Raw genomic sequence first — 17,844 nt, 5'->3', positions numbered from 1 at the left:
TTGTGTAAGAATATTGGCACTGGGCTTAATAGAGTGTAAACAGACCCAGTCTGTGTAACCAAAAATGTTATGTCATATGAGCAAACAGACAGCCTAGCCCACTGTCATGTTCCATATGCCTAAACATGTCACCACAACCAAAGGTAGTCATAGTTTATGACACCTTAAATGGGAGGACATCTGTTTGCTTATTGTGTGCCATGGGAATTCCCTTGCAAGCAGAATCAGGTTGCCTTATCAGCTGCCATGCCTTGATTTGGGGCATGCATCTGCAAGCTGGAGAGGCCCCATAGGGACTCACTGCAGGGGATTTTACATAAAGCATGCATCTCTCTGCTGTGCCTTAAGTTCGGACTGGTTCAGTGCACCTTGATTCAGGGCACAGTAACAAGATACATGCATCATAGAAATTCCTGCAGCATACATCTGCAAATGGGGAGTCCCCCAGAGGGACATAGGTCTGTTGTTCTGCACAATCAGATCCCTGAAGCCCTGGGAGCATCAGGGGCCTGACCCAGTGGCCCTAGGGTCCCAGGGACATGTGTAGACTGCACCCAGGGTGGTTGCCCTGGTTACTATGCCCTGGTTATGCCACTCTTTGGGGCTACCATATAAATGGAGTTTTAGGCATCCTTATTTTCTTCTCTGTAACTAAAGTATTTGCTATCCTCCTGGCAGATTAATTCAAGCAAAGCCTCATCTGAAAGCAGACCTTTTGACACAAATAAAAAATGGGCCTTTAAAGAAACCTGCTAACCTGCAAGAACTGCCAGCTTATTCATATTTATTAAACTGTGAATGATACTGGCCTGTTATGAGATTTATTAGAATTGACCCATAAAAAATTATTAGCAATTTAAAAGAACATTGTTTTGTAGGCAAGTGTACTCAGTACCACGAGTTTGAAGGACATGAGGCATCATACTTGAATGACAGTGGCCATCATAAATCACTGAAGTAATACCTTATATTCTTTAGTAATGATGTTGACTTCTGGGCAGCTCAATACCTATGGTTTAATCTCTCATTCAAACTGAAAACTGTAGCTTTTCTCAAAGTTCACTTTTAAGCAATAGCATTTATACTCAACTCCCTGACAAGGAGATAGAGTAATTCCTTCTGTGTAGCACTTTTTATCACATTACCATGTGTGATGGGACTAAAGAGGCTAAGGTAGGCTGAGTTCTTGTGGGGAACGCTGGTGGAGGTCAATGTGATCCTGTTTTGCTGTAAATAGTTTCATAGGTAGGAAACTTGGATGTCTTTTTCAGCCCAGGGGAAGACGGTAGGCTGGGTCTTGCAGCAGTTTTCAGAGACTGCTCCCTGATTGGTTCCCCATGACAGTATGTTTAATTTTACTGTATGACTTCTAATCTGCATAATGACTACTATAGTTTTGTAATGGTTGTTGAAAGTGTTGCTGATGAAAGAGTGAGGCTTTAAAAAAAGTTGGGGGAGTGGGAATAGAGTAGTCCCAGGAAGGGTAGAGTTGAGTCTGAGGAAGGACAAAGGGATCTACAGTGGCATGATAAAGACGGTTTGTTTGGAGCTGAGCAGTCTACTGTGCTGTTTGGGACATTAAGCCTCTGATCATATGCCCCTCCTTCCAAAGGAAAAAAACCAACAACCCTCTCTCTGGAAGCTAACCAAAAAGAAGGAGCTCTCTGAGGTGGGGGTGCTATGAACTGACAGGGAAGCCATAAGAACTGCCACTTACTGGATTAGACCATAGGTCCATCTTGCCCAGTATCCTAGGTCACACAGTGGCTGAGTAGATGCCAAAAGTGAGAGTGAACAGGGTATGACCAGGGTTTTCCCCCTGTCCCATTTACAGCCTCCAGAATTTAAGGCAGGGGTGGGCACAATGCTGCCCACCAGGCCATTCTATCCAGCCCATGGGGCCTTAAAAAAATTTAGAAAATTAATATTAATCTGCCCTAAGCTGCCTGTCATACGGCCCTCGATGGCTTGCCAAAACTCAGCAAGCGGCCCTGTGCCCAAAATAATTGCCTGCCCCCGATTTAAGGTCTAGGAAATTCTGATTCAGAAACTGTACCCTTACCAGGATCTTAAAGCCAGAGGCCTGCCCATTTTGAGACTACCAGGGCTGGCTTCAGGGGGTCTTCAGGAAAGGAAGACCAAATAAGGTTTCTTCTGGGAAGTCCTGAGGCTGAGGTTCCCCTGAAAGAGATGTGATCCGTGACACCACGTTCCAAAGCTGTAAGTGGCTTAACACATACTAGTGTCTGGGTCTTTCTAGATTTACAGCTTGTTGTATTTGGTCCTGCATTTTTAGTTAACAAAGTGGCCAGAATACCTCTGGAAAAGGAATCCTGTGTAAAGACCTCATTGATTCCATTAAGTTTTCCAGCCTCAGTCACTCTCTCAAATGTATTATGAACTCAAACCTGTAAGAGGTAAAGAGTTGCTCAGAATCATGACCGTAATCGTATCGAGGGACTGAGGATTATGACAAACTGATTAACAAGTGGGAGTATTGAGAAGACATTTCTTATTATCAAACACAGTCATTTCAAGAGAGCCATTCTGGCACTCGTAACTAGTCACAAATCATCTCTCCATTGACAAAGGTTATCCCAACAATATAATAAGTCGCATATGTATTTTTAGATATAATTTTAAAAATAATTTTTAAAAATTTAATTCATAAATTATCCATACTGGAATACCCATAATGAAATATTCCATCCAGAGTAAAATTAATCTCTTTGATATAATCAGTGGACCTCTACTAGACAGATCTAACAAATCATAAGAGGCCTTCATCATCCAAGACATATCAAAGTGCATCATTCCAATAAATCATTCTAAGCTTCAAAACGATTTTCAAAAGAAATGTTTTTTAATAACGACCCATTATCATTGATTACGGAGACCTCATTTGTCCCATTATAATTTATAAATCAACCAGTCCAATCATCCAAATCCTCTGAAACTACACAGAATGGTACCCATGATACTGATGTTAATGTAAAAGCCAGGCAAACCAAACTACAATATTTGATGCAGCTGGGTAAAAAAAAAAAGATACTGTCCAAACAGAAGGTTACTTTACAAGGGGCATGATCAGGACAACTCTGCTCTAATCTAAACGTATTAAACCATAGGAGTAAATTCTAAAGACTATTAGAAAGGTTTGAATGTTGCAGATCAAAAAAAGCATTGATTTTTTTTTTTTTAGTAACTGCATAATGACTCTGCAACCAAAATCTATAGTTATACAATTTGCACAGCATAAGTGTTATTTCTTTTTACTACAGATCTAGTTTATAATGATAGAATTGAAGCAATCAGGTAAACTTAATTACCATTTAAAAGAAACTAACAGGAGAGAAAAATAATTCGAACCATTTCAGAGAACAATCCTTCTAAAAACATGCAATGCCTTCTCTGGAGAATGTATAAGAGGAAGTAGTATACAGCAAGATCTTGCTATTGCAATTGTACTAGAACTGGATATGGGATAAGATAATACTGAAGCCAGGACACAGAACTATTTCCCCCAGTGCTCCAATGTGCAAAATAGGAGACTGTCCAGTGTTGCTTAAAGTGGGTACTTTTGAATGAACAGTGAACAGGACTAAACCCCACCTTCACCAAGGAGCAGGACAAATACACAGGGTGAGGAAGTACAGCATTCATTCTCGATTCTACTGCCACCCAATTCCAGAAGGCATTAAGGCTTCCAAAGCACAGTGCCTCCAGGGCACCAGTGTTCCACTGCTACACTTCTACCCTATTCCTATGGGAGCTGAGACTCAGCAGTGGCACAACTGAGTTCACTATGTTTATAACTATGAGTTGAACTTTATCGTAGGATCACAGGAAGGTAGTGCTGGAAGGGACCTCACAAGGTCATCTAGTCCAGCCCCCTGCTCATTGCAGAAGCTTCCCTAATTAAACCATCCCAGTTCAACCTGCTCTTGAAAATGTGCGGGGATGGAGATCCTTATGAATCTTATGATCCTTATGAATCACAGCAAAACATGCTCACACTGAGTCCCCCAAAGTGTTCCCCACAAGAACTCAGGTCAAATAGCCTATTTGGTCATACATGGTAATGTCATGAATAATGTTATACAGAAGGAATGACTTGGGGTGCGCCCAAACATGCAGGGGCATTTCAGGACAATCTGTCCTTGCCCAGCTCCTCCCAGCTCTTCAGCCAGGGAGAGCTGAAGCCTGGGGCCAGCAGACTTAACTGGTGGCCTGGAGCAGCAGGGGCACAGGTTGGGCAGCACAGAGGCCTGACTGGCAGCCAGACTGTTGCTCTGGATGGCCCAGCCTCCATATAGGCTGGCACATGCTTGTTGTGTGTGTGTTGCACAGCTTTTTGTTCCATGTGTTTGTTTGTTTTTTTGCTATCAGGAAATCCTAGTAGCAAATTTTGACCACACACTACAAATCTGCAGTGCAGGGCACATTTTAATGTTTGCCATCTGCACTTGTAATGCCCTAAAGAGGTTTGTAGCACCCCAAATCGCACACCACTGCTCATCTGGACACAGCTGCTGTCTCTTTGTCAGGGACTTAGTATGAATGCCATTCTTTAAAAGTAAATGTTGAGAAAAACTGCAGTTTTGAATTTGAATGAGAGATTAAATCATAGGTATTGTGCTGCCCAAAAGTCAACACCAATACTAAAGAATTTTTGGTATTTCTTCAATGATTTATGATGGCCACTAATTCAACTATGATGTTTCATGTCTTTCAATCTCATGGTACTGAGAGCTTCTCTAAGTAGTCTGTTTCAGTGCTTGATCACTTTCAGAGTTCTTCCTAATCTCCAATTTAAATTTCCTCTGTTGCAGCTTCAGGTTATTGCTCCTAGTCCTGTCCCCTATGGTCACAGATAATACTTTATCACCCTCTCTCTATAATTCCCCTTCAGGTACTTGAAGCCTTATCAATCCTATTAGCCTGTTAAATATTATTGGCACATCTTTCCCTACCCCAAACACTCATTATCTCTACTTTGCTTTGGAAAGAATCTGGATGCATTAATAAATAAATAAACTTCAAGCTTTCCAATTTGCACAGTTTTCAAGGGCTTCAGACAAATATAATTATAAAACCAGAAAAGATAAATATTTTCTACCAACTTACTGGAATTTATTCCATCAAGTTTATTCCTATTAGACATCGATGGTTCAGTTTATGTTTACTCCCACACTCTGTCCATTAAACATGCATGATAGTTAGATGAATACTCTTAATAATGATTATATCAAAAAACCTTATCACGTTCAGATCAGACCTCCTACACAGAAAGTAACAAATATCTCAACATGGTCACCACCTAGAGCCATAATTATCTCACTGACAAGGACATAAGTAAAAAAGTTAAATCTTTGGCTTCCAAAGTAGCCTTCTTGCAATCAGGGCATCAAACTTTCTTGTACTTAACAGCCAGAAATGGAAGCTATTATGGTAGGATATGCTACCAAGAATTTAGTAACTCTCTCTTTTTTTACTGAGGCAATAAGAATAGCTCCTTTGCAATGGATCAAAAAATAATCTTCCATCTGTGTTGGGGAACCTAGGCAAAAATCTTCTTTAAATTAGATCTGACTCTATTGATCTATCATACGAGGCAAGAACAATTGGCTCTAGTGCCATAATGCACAATATCAATAAAACTTTGGACATGCACTTAACAATGAATATTGATGGAGAAATACAGGTTTTTAGGATATTCACACTGGAATTTTAGCCATGTAGTCTGCAGGAAGAAAAAACACTTAGGAACAGATTTTAATTCTAACAAATTCAAAGCCAGATTTGAGCTCTCTCATTAATAAATGTGTTTTTATGTTCAAATAGTAAGTTATTTTCTGGTTAATTTGCTACCATTCACTTCTTATTTACTTACCAGTAAGTAACAAATACCCTAAAGTCAGACTCATGGAAACAAAGAGTTGAAAAGTAACAAGTTATCTTTCAAATTATATTATATATATGGCTGTCAATGGAAGAACTAGAAGATATATATAAAACAATTCCCTTATCAACATAATATATAATTCCATAAGTACCTTAACAGGAGTGATTTCTGATAACTGGACACAGTTAAGAAGTTAAATCACTTGAAATGAGCAGCTTGGCAAAAAAAAAAAAAAAAAAAAAAAAAGCACTCTCTTACAGTTCCTCTTATAGTTCTAACATGTATTTTGAAGTTTGTATTGCAACTGACTGGCAAACAGAGGAAGTACAACCGTTTTTGATAAGATGTTCAACAACCTGTCAGGCAGAACTTTATCAATTACCTTGAAAGGAAAAGTAGGAAAGGAAAGGGGGAAAAAGGAAAGAAAGAAAAAAGAAGGTAGACCAGCTTTTTTTCCTGGAAACTGTATTCAATGTTAAAATGTAATCTTATTTCTTATTTAGTCTGTCTGTGTTATGTCATTTCTTCACCTTCATTCCCTTGTACACAGAAGATAAAGGTCTCCTCTAAATCTAGATTTCCAATTACCATAAAGTAAAAGACCTCAAAAGCCTAAGTAATGTTCAAAATTAACCTAAAGAATGAATTCAAATAAATCCAATCCTACTGTGATGCTTCTGAATTATTCTCACTTATAACTGATACAAAAATGTCACAACTTATTTCATATTACTGATTACAACTCAAACATTTAAGTTATGTGGGAGAGATTTTCAAAGAAAGAAGTTGTAGACCTGGTACCATTTATCAAAGACAATTAGACAGATATCTTATCACAGATAAATCATCCCTGTATTAACAAACTAAAGTTCTCCAAATGATCAGCTTAAAGGAAAAGGTGGAGTCCAGGTTTCATGATCATTTTTAAAATGCTTTTGCTCATAAAGGAAAACTAATGCAATTTTGTTAATAAGCCATAGTACAGCCAGTCCAAATTTTAGTTAACAGCCCAAAAGAAAAGAAAAATGCCTGTGTTTCAGAAGGGTGTGTGTGTGGGTATGTGGGGGGTATGGGTGTGTGTGGGTGTGGATGTGTGTACTATAACCTTCCAAAGGATTACTAGTGGAACACTGTATATATACCTTCCCTAGAAAGCAGTTAGTCAGAGAGCTGCCTTTCATGATTACTGATCATTCTGACATTTCTCACAGAAATAATTGTTCCCAATTGCAGTGCTAACCAAGTCTGTTCTGTCATTTCTGCTCAAGACCAAGCAGGTCTTTTAAAACCAAAGAAAAAGAAAAAGAAAAGAAAAAAAGAAAAAGAAGCTTGTTCAACAATACATGGCTTGAAAACCTTTCCCAGCACCTACCACACTATGCATTTGTTAGTTTGAAACAGGAAAGATAAGAAACGCTGACCTAGCCACATCTCCCAACAAAGCCATGCCACTATGGATCTCCTACAGACTTTTTTGCTAATAAAAAAGAAGTCTTACCTGGGATGATTTAGTCAGGGATGATTTTTCCTTGAGCAGGGGACTGAGCTAGCTGACTTTACGAGGTCCCTTCCAGCTCCATGATCTTAAAAGTACCTAAAGCACTTTGCTTAGATAAAACTGAATGAAGCTAAAATGCAGTAGTTTTTAGTTAATCGTACAGTTATACAAAAAAGAGTTGCTCTACCTTTTCTTTCCCCATTTATCCATTTTATTTCCTCCTACAAAATAGTTGGCATATTTTCCACCTTTCAGAGTTCAGTCCATCAGTCTTTTATTTTTTTTTTCCCTGTGGCACATAAAGAATCAAACATAAAAAGGTTAATGACCAGAATCTATCCTTACTGGTGTCCCCACCTATATGCATGAAACACTGCTATCTCCTACAGGCATAAGTGGTTTGACAGAAAGTAGAATTTAATTCCTAAGGCACTTGATCAGGATGACAAGGGAAGTCAGGATCCGTGCTAGGATTAGAACATTACTCTCAGTCCCAAATTTACACCACCAGAACATCTCTTCTAGTCAGTTTGTTGGACTCAATTTCAGCTAGAGCAGTGATTCTCAGCCAGGGTGCTGCTGCAGCACCCTGGAATGCCATGAGATCCCTTTACGGATTCCATGGGGTGCCGTTTAATATAAGCACTATTACATGTGCAAATACCTACACATGATTTATGGAATAAACCCAGAGATTTCAAATAAGAATCCATAGTGCGATTAACCTTCTGAACTATTATGGTCTTTCTGAGTTCTTGACAAAGAAAAGGAATTGCTCTATTACTTTTCCATGGTCAAAAATTAATAAGGAGCTAAGAGCAAGCATTTTCGGGGGAGGGGGAAGCCCTCAGCTTCTGCAGCAAGGCTCTGAAAGACTCCAAGAGTCTAGAGCAGTGCAGAGCAAGACAGAGGCATCTTGCCCTGGTGGCAAGGCTCCCGAGCAATGGAACTGAGGAGAGGGAGCAATGTGGAAAAGCCCCTGCCTGCTTCTTATACCAGAAACTCTGGAGGTGCCCCACATGCCTTCTCCAAACCAGAGTGACCCCAGTCTTGGGCAAGCATGAGAGCCTTTCTCCTGGCTTCCCTCCTCCTGGTCCTCAGAAGGAGTAAAGCTAGGGGATAGTGTGCACATTCAGTCTTCCAGGACAGACTCTCACAGGAGTGGTTTAACCTTGGTTGTTTCCAGGTTATTTTTCCTCCAAGAGAAGCCATTTTTACTCCAGGAGATAAAGCTGGAATGTACACTTGTGGTTTCCACCAGGAGATCAGCAGTTTTCCTGGTAGAAACTGAACATCTGTAGAGCCTTAGTATCTGTACTGAGCTTGAAGTAAAGCAAAAATCAACTTGAGGTAAAGCAAAGACCAGCAAACTGAGCTTCTCACAGTATAAGACTTCAATATAGAGAGAAAGAGAGAGGATGGCTAGAGTTGTTAGCATGCAAGATGAGATTTCATCCCAGAACATCCTTGTGAGATCAGTGAAGTGTGGAACTCAGAGCCTCTTCATGGTTATATTCCACTATATTTTTTTAAAAGCAGCAAAAGTTGTTACTTAACTTCTAAATAGACAGAAGCCACATATTTTTGTGGAAATATCCAGTCTAAATGAAGGCACCAAGCACTGTACTGAGTTGCCTCACATAAGTAGATTTCTGTGCATGCTGTGCTATTTTGCCAGCTAAGTGGCTCACATTGAGATTTTATCATTGGCCCGTTGATAAAAAGAGTATTTACAATTGAAATTATGACTATATCATCTGTACTCAGGATAAAATGCATGCTATATTATCTACAGCTGTAACCCCCATGCTGACTGAACAAGTATTTCATTTAAATAAAAAACACCTTAGATTTGTTCCTTCCTCCCCTTAAATTACCAGTTATTTTTCTGGAAATAAATAGCTTTGGCTGTATAACTTTGGAAACCCTTTCTTTGTATGAGGCTACGTAAAAGATAGATGCTTATTCTAATATCTTTTCAGAGCCTTAGCTGAAATCTACCTGGTCCTCTAAATTTCTGATTCTCTTTGTTGAGGTAAGAGGCTGAACATTTGAAGGTACAAAGCATAAAGTAACAGGTTCCCCAGATGACAAGAACATAAAGTCAGCACATTATTTACAACTCAACCAACATCAGCTCTACTAATTTTTGTGACTTCTGAAAAGTTTAAAACAACAAAGGAAGCTTAAAAAAAACTCTACTGGTGCCAGGAAGTAACCAATTACATCAGGTATACAGAATAACTTAAAGAAAATAATGTCTCAGCTTGCATTTATATAGTTAATTTAAAAGCCATTAAATGCTATGTCAGAAGCAGCATTTGAACCCTGCAAAGTTAGAGTGATTGTTTAAAAAATTTCCCTTCTAAATGAACACAAGGAACTAGAGGATTCTTCTAGACACTCTTACAAGGCACAGTATGGTGCCAACCACTGGAAGTGATTAAGGGTGACTTCTGCTAAGCTCACAAGTAAATGTTGAGATTTTGCACATCAAACACACACAGAAAAATAGTAAGGCTTGAAAAAAAATGTGTGTTATTTTTTTAAATGACTGAAAATAGTTTTGCCTTCAACACAAATGTTATGGAGATGCTGATACAATCGTTACTGCAAATATTGACTTATTAAAGGTAGAAATCAGTTACAAAATACTGACAACTGGCTTACATATGACACAGCTGACAATACAGGATAATATAATGTAACATCATCTTTAAACAATCCTCTGAATGACATTCTAATTAACAACTAAATTATAAATAGTTTATTTAAACCGGGGTGCTGAACCTCTGGCCCGCCAGCCAGATCTACCCTCCAGAGCCATGTCATCAGGCTGAGAGAGCTCCCTAAGAGTCCAATATATTGGCAGTGGGGGGAGTGGCAATTAGCTGCCACTGCTCCCTGCTGTCATATTTCCAGACCTGGGTAGGAGCCCATGGCCCTGCATGCTAGATTGACCATGCAGGGCCAACTGGAGAAGCATGGAGCAGCATGGGGCCAAGCAGGACAGCATAGAACGATACAAGCCAAGCAAGATTGTGCACAACAGCACAGCAATAAGTGGGGCAGTTAGGATCAAGTGGGGTAGCATAGGGCCAGTCAGGACAGCATGGAGACCGATGGAAGCAGCACAAGGCCTAATCCTGGCACCCAGGGCCCAATCCGGCCCACAGACCAGCCCTATGCCACTTATCCAGCCCTTAGGGCCAAAAGAACGAGTACCACTGACTTAACCCATTTTTAAAGACACAGAATTGCAATTTCCAGTCTGGAAATGTACCTCACAAATGTGACAACAGAGGAACCTAAGGATCTTTTGCTTCATTATATGTACATCAAATATTTAGGAAGCAAAAAAAATTCCTCACCTTCTTGCAAAAAGGTGAGGAATTACTCCAACTCCATTCTCAAGCATCCCCACTAACTGATAAAGTGAACAGCAAACAGTAATCACATACTCATAGCTGTGATTCTTCTTTCTTCTAGACTTGCAACTTGAACATAAAAATGTACAAGGGAGATTTCATAGAGGTATCAAGTAAAAAGGAATGGATCTGTTGAAACAGCATGAGATTAGATTTAGGGATCCTTAGTCAGTCCAGTTCCCTTGAAAATACAGTGAAAGCTGTCCCAGGGGAAAAAATATAATCAAAGAATTAGATTGAAGACACCAAAAGACAATATAGATATTGAACAACCCTCTTTGCTGGTGTTAAAACATGTTTCTGAAACAAAAGACCCCACACATCTGAAACAGCTTATAACCAAACCTGTCAAAGGAATCTCTCAGCCATAATACTACTAGGTTGTGCATACAGTAAGTTTGTCACATTTGGCAAAACCAGTATGTTCTCATCTCCATGATCCCTTAATGCTGAAGTGCTGTTTTGTTTTTCTCAGCAAACATGCAAATGTCTGTATTTATTAAAAGATTTCAAGTTAATATTCTATTCCTCTTAAATAATGACAGCAACATGGCATGAATCACACTCTACTACATAGGAAATGAACCAGCACAATGGCTTTGACCACTAATTTTTTAATATTATTAATCACTTAAAAGGTTAACCATATGGCTAGGCATTCTCATTAACAGTCCCCCGTTCAGCCCTGAGCCTCTGAGATCTGAATCAGAATGCTCACAAATGTGGTGAACTGCAGGATCATCTGGCATCCACTGTAGACAGAAGATGTAAAATAACTTCTTGAACACACACGGTAAGATACCCTCAAGGCACATCTTTCTGACAGTATCTGTATTGCTTAATCCATACAGCAGACATTTAGACACTAGCAGAAAAAGGAGGAAAACTCAGTGATACTAAAAAAAAAACAAGGAAAAATATGTATATTTATTTGGGGGGCAGGCAAGGCAGTGGAGGAAAGCAGGAGTGTGAAGGGCCACCACAGATTTAAAATATTCAGTTTTATCTCCCAACAGGGGTTTGAGCTTTAAGCAATTTCACACAGGGCACGTCTATCTGTGCTATTAGTGCGCATGAATAAACTCCAGAACTTATTATTCCGGAGCTTACTGCTCCCAAGAGCCATGTCTGCATATGCACCTGGAAGCGCAACACATTGAACCAGGTTGCAGGCCCAGCTGGCAGGTCAGCATGGGGGTCAGCATGCCAGCCTTGGGATGCTTCCCATGGCTCAATGTGCTGGAGAGGAGCTGACTGGGGCTAGCTGGCAGGTAGCCCCCACACTAAAGCACCCTTGTCCCCAGCCAGGGCAGCATTTACATGTGTGCTGCTAGGGAGATTTTACTCTACAGTAGGATAGTACTTTTATTTAAAAGTACTATCCTGCTGCAGAGTAAATTAGTTTACTCTGGCCTAATAGGTGTGCACAGGTAGACGTGCAATGTTTACTGCAGGCCTAATTAGTCAACTACACAGTAAACATCTCATGTAAATGCATCCACAGAGGATTAAAGAGTAAGAGGCATCGATCAGGGCTAGTCTATTTTTAAGGCGAGGTATAGAGTAAAGCAGCCTCAGAAATTCTGGCTTGAGGTCTTTAGGGAAGGTGCCTGTGCCCTACTTTGATAACAGCAACCGCTAAGGCAAATTAGGTCTTTGACAGGGATAAAATGAAGTTCCAGTATTAGCACAAAAGAACTCCCATTGATTTTGGCCTCTTTCAGCTGATGTAAATAATCAAGTAACCAAGAAATTGACAAGGAACATTTGCTGTTTCTTCCCTTAAATCGTGCATCCAGAAAGGCATTTAAAATCACCTTGAGTAGAGAAAAGGAAGGAGGAAAAATGGACCAGGGTCAGTAACTGGGCGGGGAGCACATTTGGAGCCCATTAAAGTAGGAGTAACTCACTGTGCTCTACAATCCCACCTGTAGCCCCAAAAACATCTCTCGGTGAAAAAAACGGGGGCTGCGTAATTGAAACATCAAGTGTGAAATACTTAGATTGACAGGTCCAAATATATACAGGGTAGACTTGGCCCTTTATCCTCTGGGAGAGGATATAATAAGTTTCAATCAATCAGTTTACAGACAAGGCCATTAATACATGTGTGTACACACACACACACACACACACACGACCCAGCAATCTATTTCTTTCATATGGCTGATGTAGATACAGAACAGCAACTGTAATTTTGCAACTGTCTGGCTCAACCACCTAACGTATCAGGAGCAGCAGTTGTGATACCTCCTTCATATTCGTAGTTTGGGCATTGAGTCATTATATGTTCTATGGTCTGTTCTGGATGACCACAGTCACACACTGGAGAGTTTTAAATTTTCCATTTGTGCATCAAGTATCCACATCTCCCATGGTATATGCGGATATGATTTAGAACTGCCCATGAGCATCACAAGAGATCAAAGCCACAGACCTTCTGCATTGGATACATCACAGGATGTTTATTTGGAACCCAGCAATGAGCCATGTCCAGCGACTTGGATCAAAAAGTTTCTTTTAACCTCTCATTCCCTTATTCTTACATAGTAAAGCTCTCTTCACATAAAGTGTTTGTAATATAAATTGGGGTTTGTTTGCAATGCTGCAGTAATTAATTCTGTAAATGTATTATTTGGACAGTCTGTGGAGGCACCACAAAATAGAGATGACAGGTTCCACTAGGTAATATTCTAATTTAAGACATCCTACTATAATTCATCAGATCAAGATGGAGTGACTTTATGCTAGCTTGATGGCTTCCTCGTGCTAGCCACTGGGCCTGAGTTACTAAAAATTTCTACAATATAAACTAAGAGTCAAGCATCTGGATCTGTGGCTGTTCAAGCTCATATCCCATGTGAGTTTGGCATAATCACCAATAAACTTAAAAGGCTCCTGGTCACTGCTGCATGTTTGACCTTGGCAGTAAATCACAAAGGTGGATGCATTCTGTTTTCTGCAATTTACTTTTCTCAAGTTTGTAGAAATTTGTTTATATGCCTTTGACAAAAACATGTAGGTGCTTTGGTTTGAAATGCTTACACTTATTTAAGTAAAATTATACCCCACTAAAGGAATACTTTCTTTTCTTAATACATGTACAAATTGCTCACTATTTGCCTACAGAAAAATCTGGCATCCCAAGTCTCACCCCATGACAAAGTAGTCTTTAAGTAACCTTAAATGCAATAGTTAAATGCCAAAAAAGTATGCATTTTCTTTCTATGAAGATTAGCACCTGCATTTCCCATATCACAATCCCTGAGCAATGAGATTCTCAACAAACCTAAAAAATTGCCAGCTGCTGTTCAAAGAACTGCATTCATAAAAAAAAAATATAGTCTCTCTTCACCCCAAAATAACTAGGTTCTGCTTAACTGAGTTCAATGAAAATCCAGCTGATTAAATACATAATTTTCCTTGTGAGAAAAATGGCAGCCCCGGCAATAACACATCTGAAATTAATTTTGATTCCTTTTCCTCAATACAGCAGCACTGTCACAGATGAAGTGTCATGAGAGCCAACAAAATTTCTAAAAGAAAATCCTTCATAGTTTTTATTGTAGCATATTTGAGGATCAGCACATATCTCTAGAAAAATACTACATTCCTTCATCTGTTTAGAGTTTGATGGCTCTAAAGCATCATCCACTTCAATACTTCTCTCTCTTCTTAAATTCTTCAAAAGGTCAAAAAAAGAAAAAGAGGCAGAGTTGTTTTGATTTCAGGCTTCCTTCCCAAATTAAGTAGTACCAGCAGTAGCAGCAGCAGTGATATTGTTGTAGGAAACAAGCAGTCTGTACAGTGGTTTTGAGTTATGTCTAAAGCAGTTATATCTAAAATGAACTTCCCTTCTATACTATTTTGGTCTGTAATTGCAAATAAAGCATATGAGTCAAAAAATTCTTATAAAAAGGCTCCTGAGAGAAGTACTTTGTATGTATTATCTGACTAATTATGTAAAGTTGTCCATAAGTGAAGTAAACCTAGACCCTAAATAACAGCAGACACAGAGGTAAGGAGAGAGAGATGTTACAAGCTTGAATGGGAAGTTAGCTGTATTCTATATCCACCTCTACCATAATTTCATTGTGTGACTTGAGACGAGTGACTGAACCTCTCTATGCCTTGGCTTTGTCAAATGAAAAATAAGAACGTTTGACTATGAGATTTAAATAAGCACTTTGGGATCTGTGGATGGCATACACTGAAAAAATAAAGATTTATTACCAGGACATACAGAAGCAAAAGAAGGCCAAAGGCAGGATTACTCAACCTGTATGCCAGGCTTGGACTACTTGCCAAATAAGGTTTCCCTGACATCTGAAAAAGCACATACTGTACTCCCTTCCCCTGACATAGGGAAAGAGGGCCAAAGACAGAAGCACTGAACTGAGAGGAAAAAAAACACTCGTGGAAGGTTTGAAAAAGTAGGGCCTTAATTTGACATGAAACAATAACATTGCACAAATTTCTGCAAGTAGACGTGTTGAGAACTACACATTATACTATAGAAGAGAACCACTGGAACTCTACTGTCTTCACAGAAACCAAACCGAAATACCTGTAAATGAGTAGAGAGGAGCATATTAGGAGTAGGGTTGAAGGCTTAACTCGGGGGTTGAGCCTAGACTGGAGAGCCACTTAAGGAGCTGTTGCTGTAGAATTTTCTTTCACTAAATTTAATAACCTACTTTTTGCACAAAGTCATACTAGCTAAACAAAAGCATCATACAAATAACTAACAGATGGAGGCAACAACTAAATCTCAATGGCTGTGCTGAATCAGAATGTTATCTATTGATCAGGGACCTGTACATTACTATTATTAAATAATTTATTTTTCAGGATGGAAAAGGTAGTTCTACAGATACACAGCTGTTAAGCCAGGGTGAAAACAAAGTACCACACCCAGACTACATAAACTTCAATCAGCAAACAAACTATTTGTCACCACCTGGTGAATTAATGGAGGAAAGGAAACACTCAGAAGCCATAGATAAGCATTTGGTATTTTCAAAAATACCACTGATATTTTTAAAACAGCTCATAAAACTATCAACTACAAAAATAAATCTGGAAAAAAAGCTGCGGCAAAAATATTTGCAACCAACACACACACACACACACAGTTTTCCCAGAGTAATCCAAGAAAAAGACACAATTCATGGTTTGATGACAACTGGTTGAAAACTTTCCTCTGTGGAAAAACTGTAAAAAACATTCTACCTTGAGGTATCAGCAAGTGAAATTTTATGAGTAAGAGAACAAAATGCCAGTAATACATCTTCCAGTCCTCGTTAGATACCAGTATAGGGTCACTGAACACAAGAAAAGTAATCAGCCAAAAACACTTAGATACAATGGTAATAAAATTTAGCTGTGAGACTCTACACATCTAAACAGCACAATCATTGCACTGATAGTAAGGTCTTCCTAACAAATAGCAGTGAACAACCTGTAGTAGGTATGTTTTCTGATCCAACTTGATGGGCTTGTTTTGATCATTTTAGACTGAGAAACTGCTTTTGAAATGCTCAGCTTACCAGACATCTAGAGAGAGATGTTGACAGGAACCAACAATTAAAGCACGTACAGTTTTAAAGGATGGCTCTCAGAATTAACTTTTATGCAGTGGCTAGAACATACAAAACACACACTTCTTTTAATGAAGATTACATAGGAACTGCTAGGTTTGTTCTAGTCTATATCACTCATGGACAGTGGCATCTACACACAAAATGCCAGTATCCATTATAAGCATCCCCCATATCTCTGTTTCATAACTTTGATAAAGCTATCTAATTTGAGCTAAAAATGTATTGTATGGCACATAAACAAAAGAGTATTTTGTTTTGTTTTTAGTTTGTACAGAGTATTTTGAATCATTTCTGAAACCCTGTACTTGAACTTGCAGTGCTTTAATTAACCTGCACAAACCCTCATAACTGAGTCTCTTACTTATTTCTGCTTTAATCTGACTAGCTTTGGTTTCAGCTTATTCATAACGAATGTAAGCTAAACAAAATTAAGCTAAATTTAAAGCAAAAAAAATTCTGCAAACAGCTTCTTCAATGGCTTAGTTAAACTGGTTTAAAATCACAAGTTAAAACCAGTGCAATTCTGCACATAGACAAGTTATGGAGAAGTGAAGAACAGCTTCCTATTATAAAGTACACATAGCTCTAATCTTTTATCACTGCTACAGCTAACATGGTTGAACTTTAAAATGTAGTAGTACTTCTTCCCAGGGAGAACTAATGCATTCATTTCTTTTGAAAAAAATAATAGCTTAATATGAACATTTGAAACTGGAATAAGGAGTATATGCAGCAGAAACTGTCCTTCCTAAAATGTATCATTGATGTGTTCTGCTTCTGTGTAAAGGCTTGGTCTTCTCAGTTGCACTTACAGTACCTGTACAGACATTTGGCCTCTAGAGAGAGATTGTCCCAGAAGCCATTTCACTTGGGTTGTTCTCAAAGCAGCCATTTTTGCTCTGGGGAAAAAAAAAATCACAAATGTCTACACACTCATAGTTTCTCCTGGGAGAACAGCAACTCCTGTACATAGTTAAAATTAGCATGTAATGATGGTAGAAAGCATAAGCATCTCATGTTGGTCCCTAAAATGTGCACTTGTTGATACAAAAACCTTAAAGTGCTTCACTTTGACCAACTCTGGATTTTATAATTTTTCTGTTATTTAAACATCACTTAAAACAGTCATTGCAAAAATGCATAATAATGTAATGTTAAATATGTAAAAGTTCTATCAACATTACTTAGGCCTTTTACATTACCTGTACACTTACGTTACCTATTTTTCCTATTTTGTAAAGAGCTTAATTTTCTTATCTTGTAAAACATAATAATATATACAAGACATTCCAGACTTCTGATAAGTTTTAACTCTGAAATCTCAGGAGCTTTATTTAAGCATAACTTAAAAAGAAACCACCAAACAAGCAACCCAGCAGCCTCTCCTATACAACTCTGATTTTAACAACT

At 38.8% G+C, this 17,844-nt stretch overlaps 1 protein-coding gene across 11 annotated transcripts in view; it reads right to left on the bottom strand.

The window, feature by feature from the left end:
• UTRN (utrophin) overlaps positions 1–17,844 on the bottom strand; it is a 631,944-nt gene that overhangs the window by 218,640 nt on the left and 395,460 nt on the right. The window contains exon 1 of one of the 11 annotated variants that reach the window (XM_019488375.2): positions 7,591–7,620. The exons of the other annotated variants lie outside the window; for them this stretch is intronic. Coding sequence (XP_019343920.1) covers positions 7,591–7,605 — 15 coding nt within the window. The 5' untranslated portion in view covers positions 7,606–7,620. Of the gene's footprint in view, positions 1–7,590; positions 7,621–17,844 lie in introns of those variants that run through there. 11 annotated transcript variants of the gene reach the window in all.

This window comes from Alligator mississippiensis, chromosome 1, assembly GCF_030867095.1.
Source record: "Alligator mississippiensis isolate rAllMis1 chromosome 1, rAllMis1, whole genome shotgun sequence".
Lineage (NCBI taxonomy): Eukaryota > Metazoa > Chordata > Crocodylia > Alligatoridae > Alligator > Alligator mississippiensis.
This window is presented reverse-complemented; position numbering and strand designations above follow the sequence as displayed.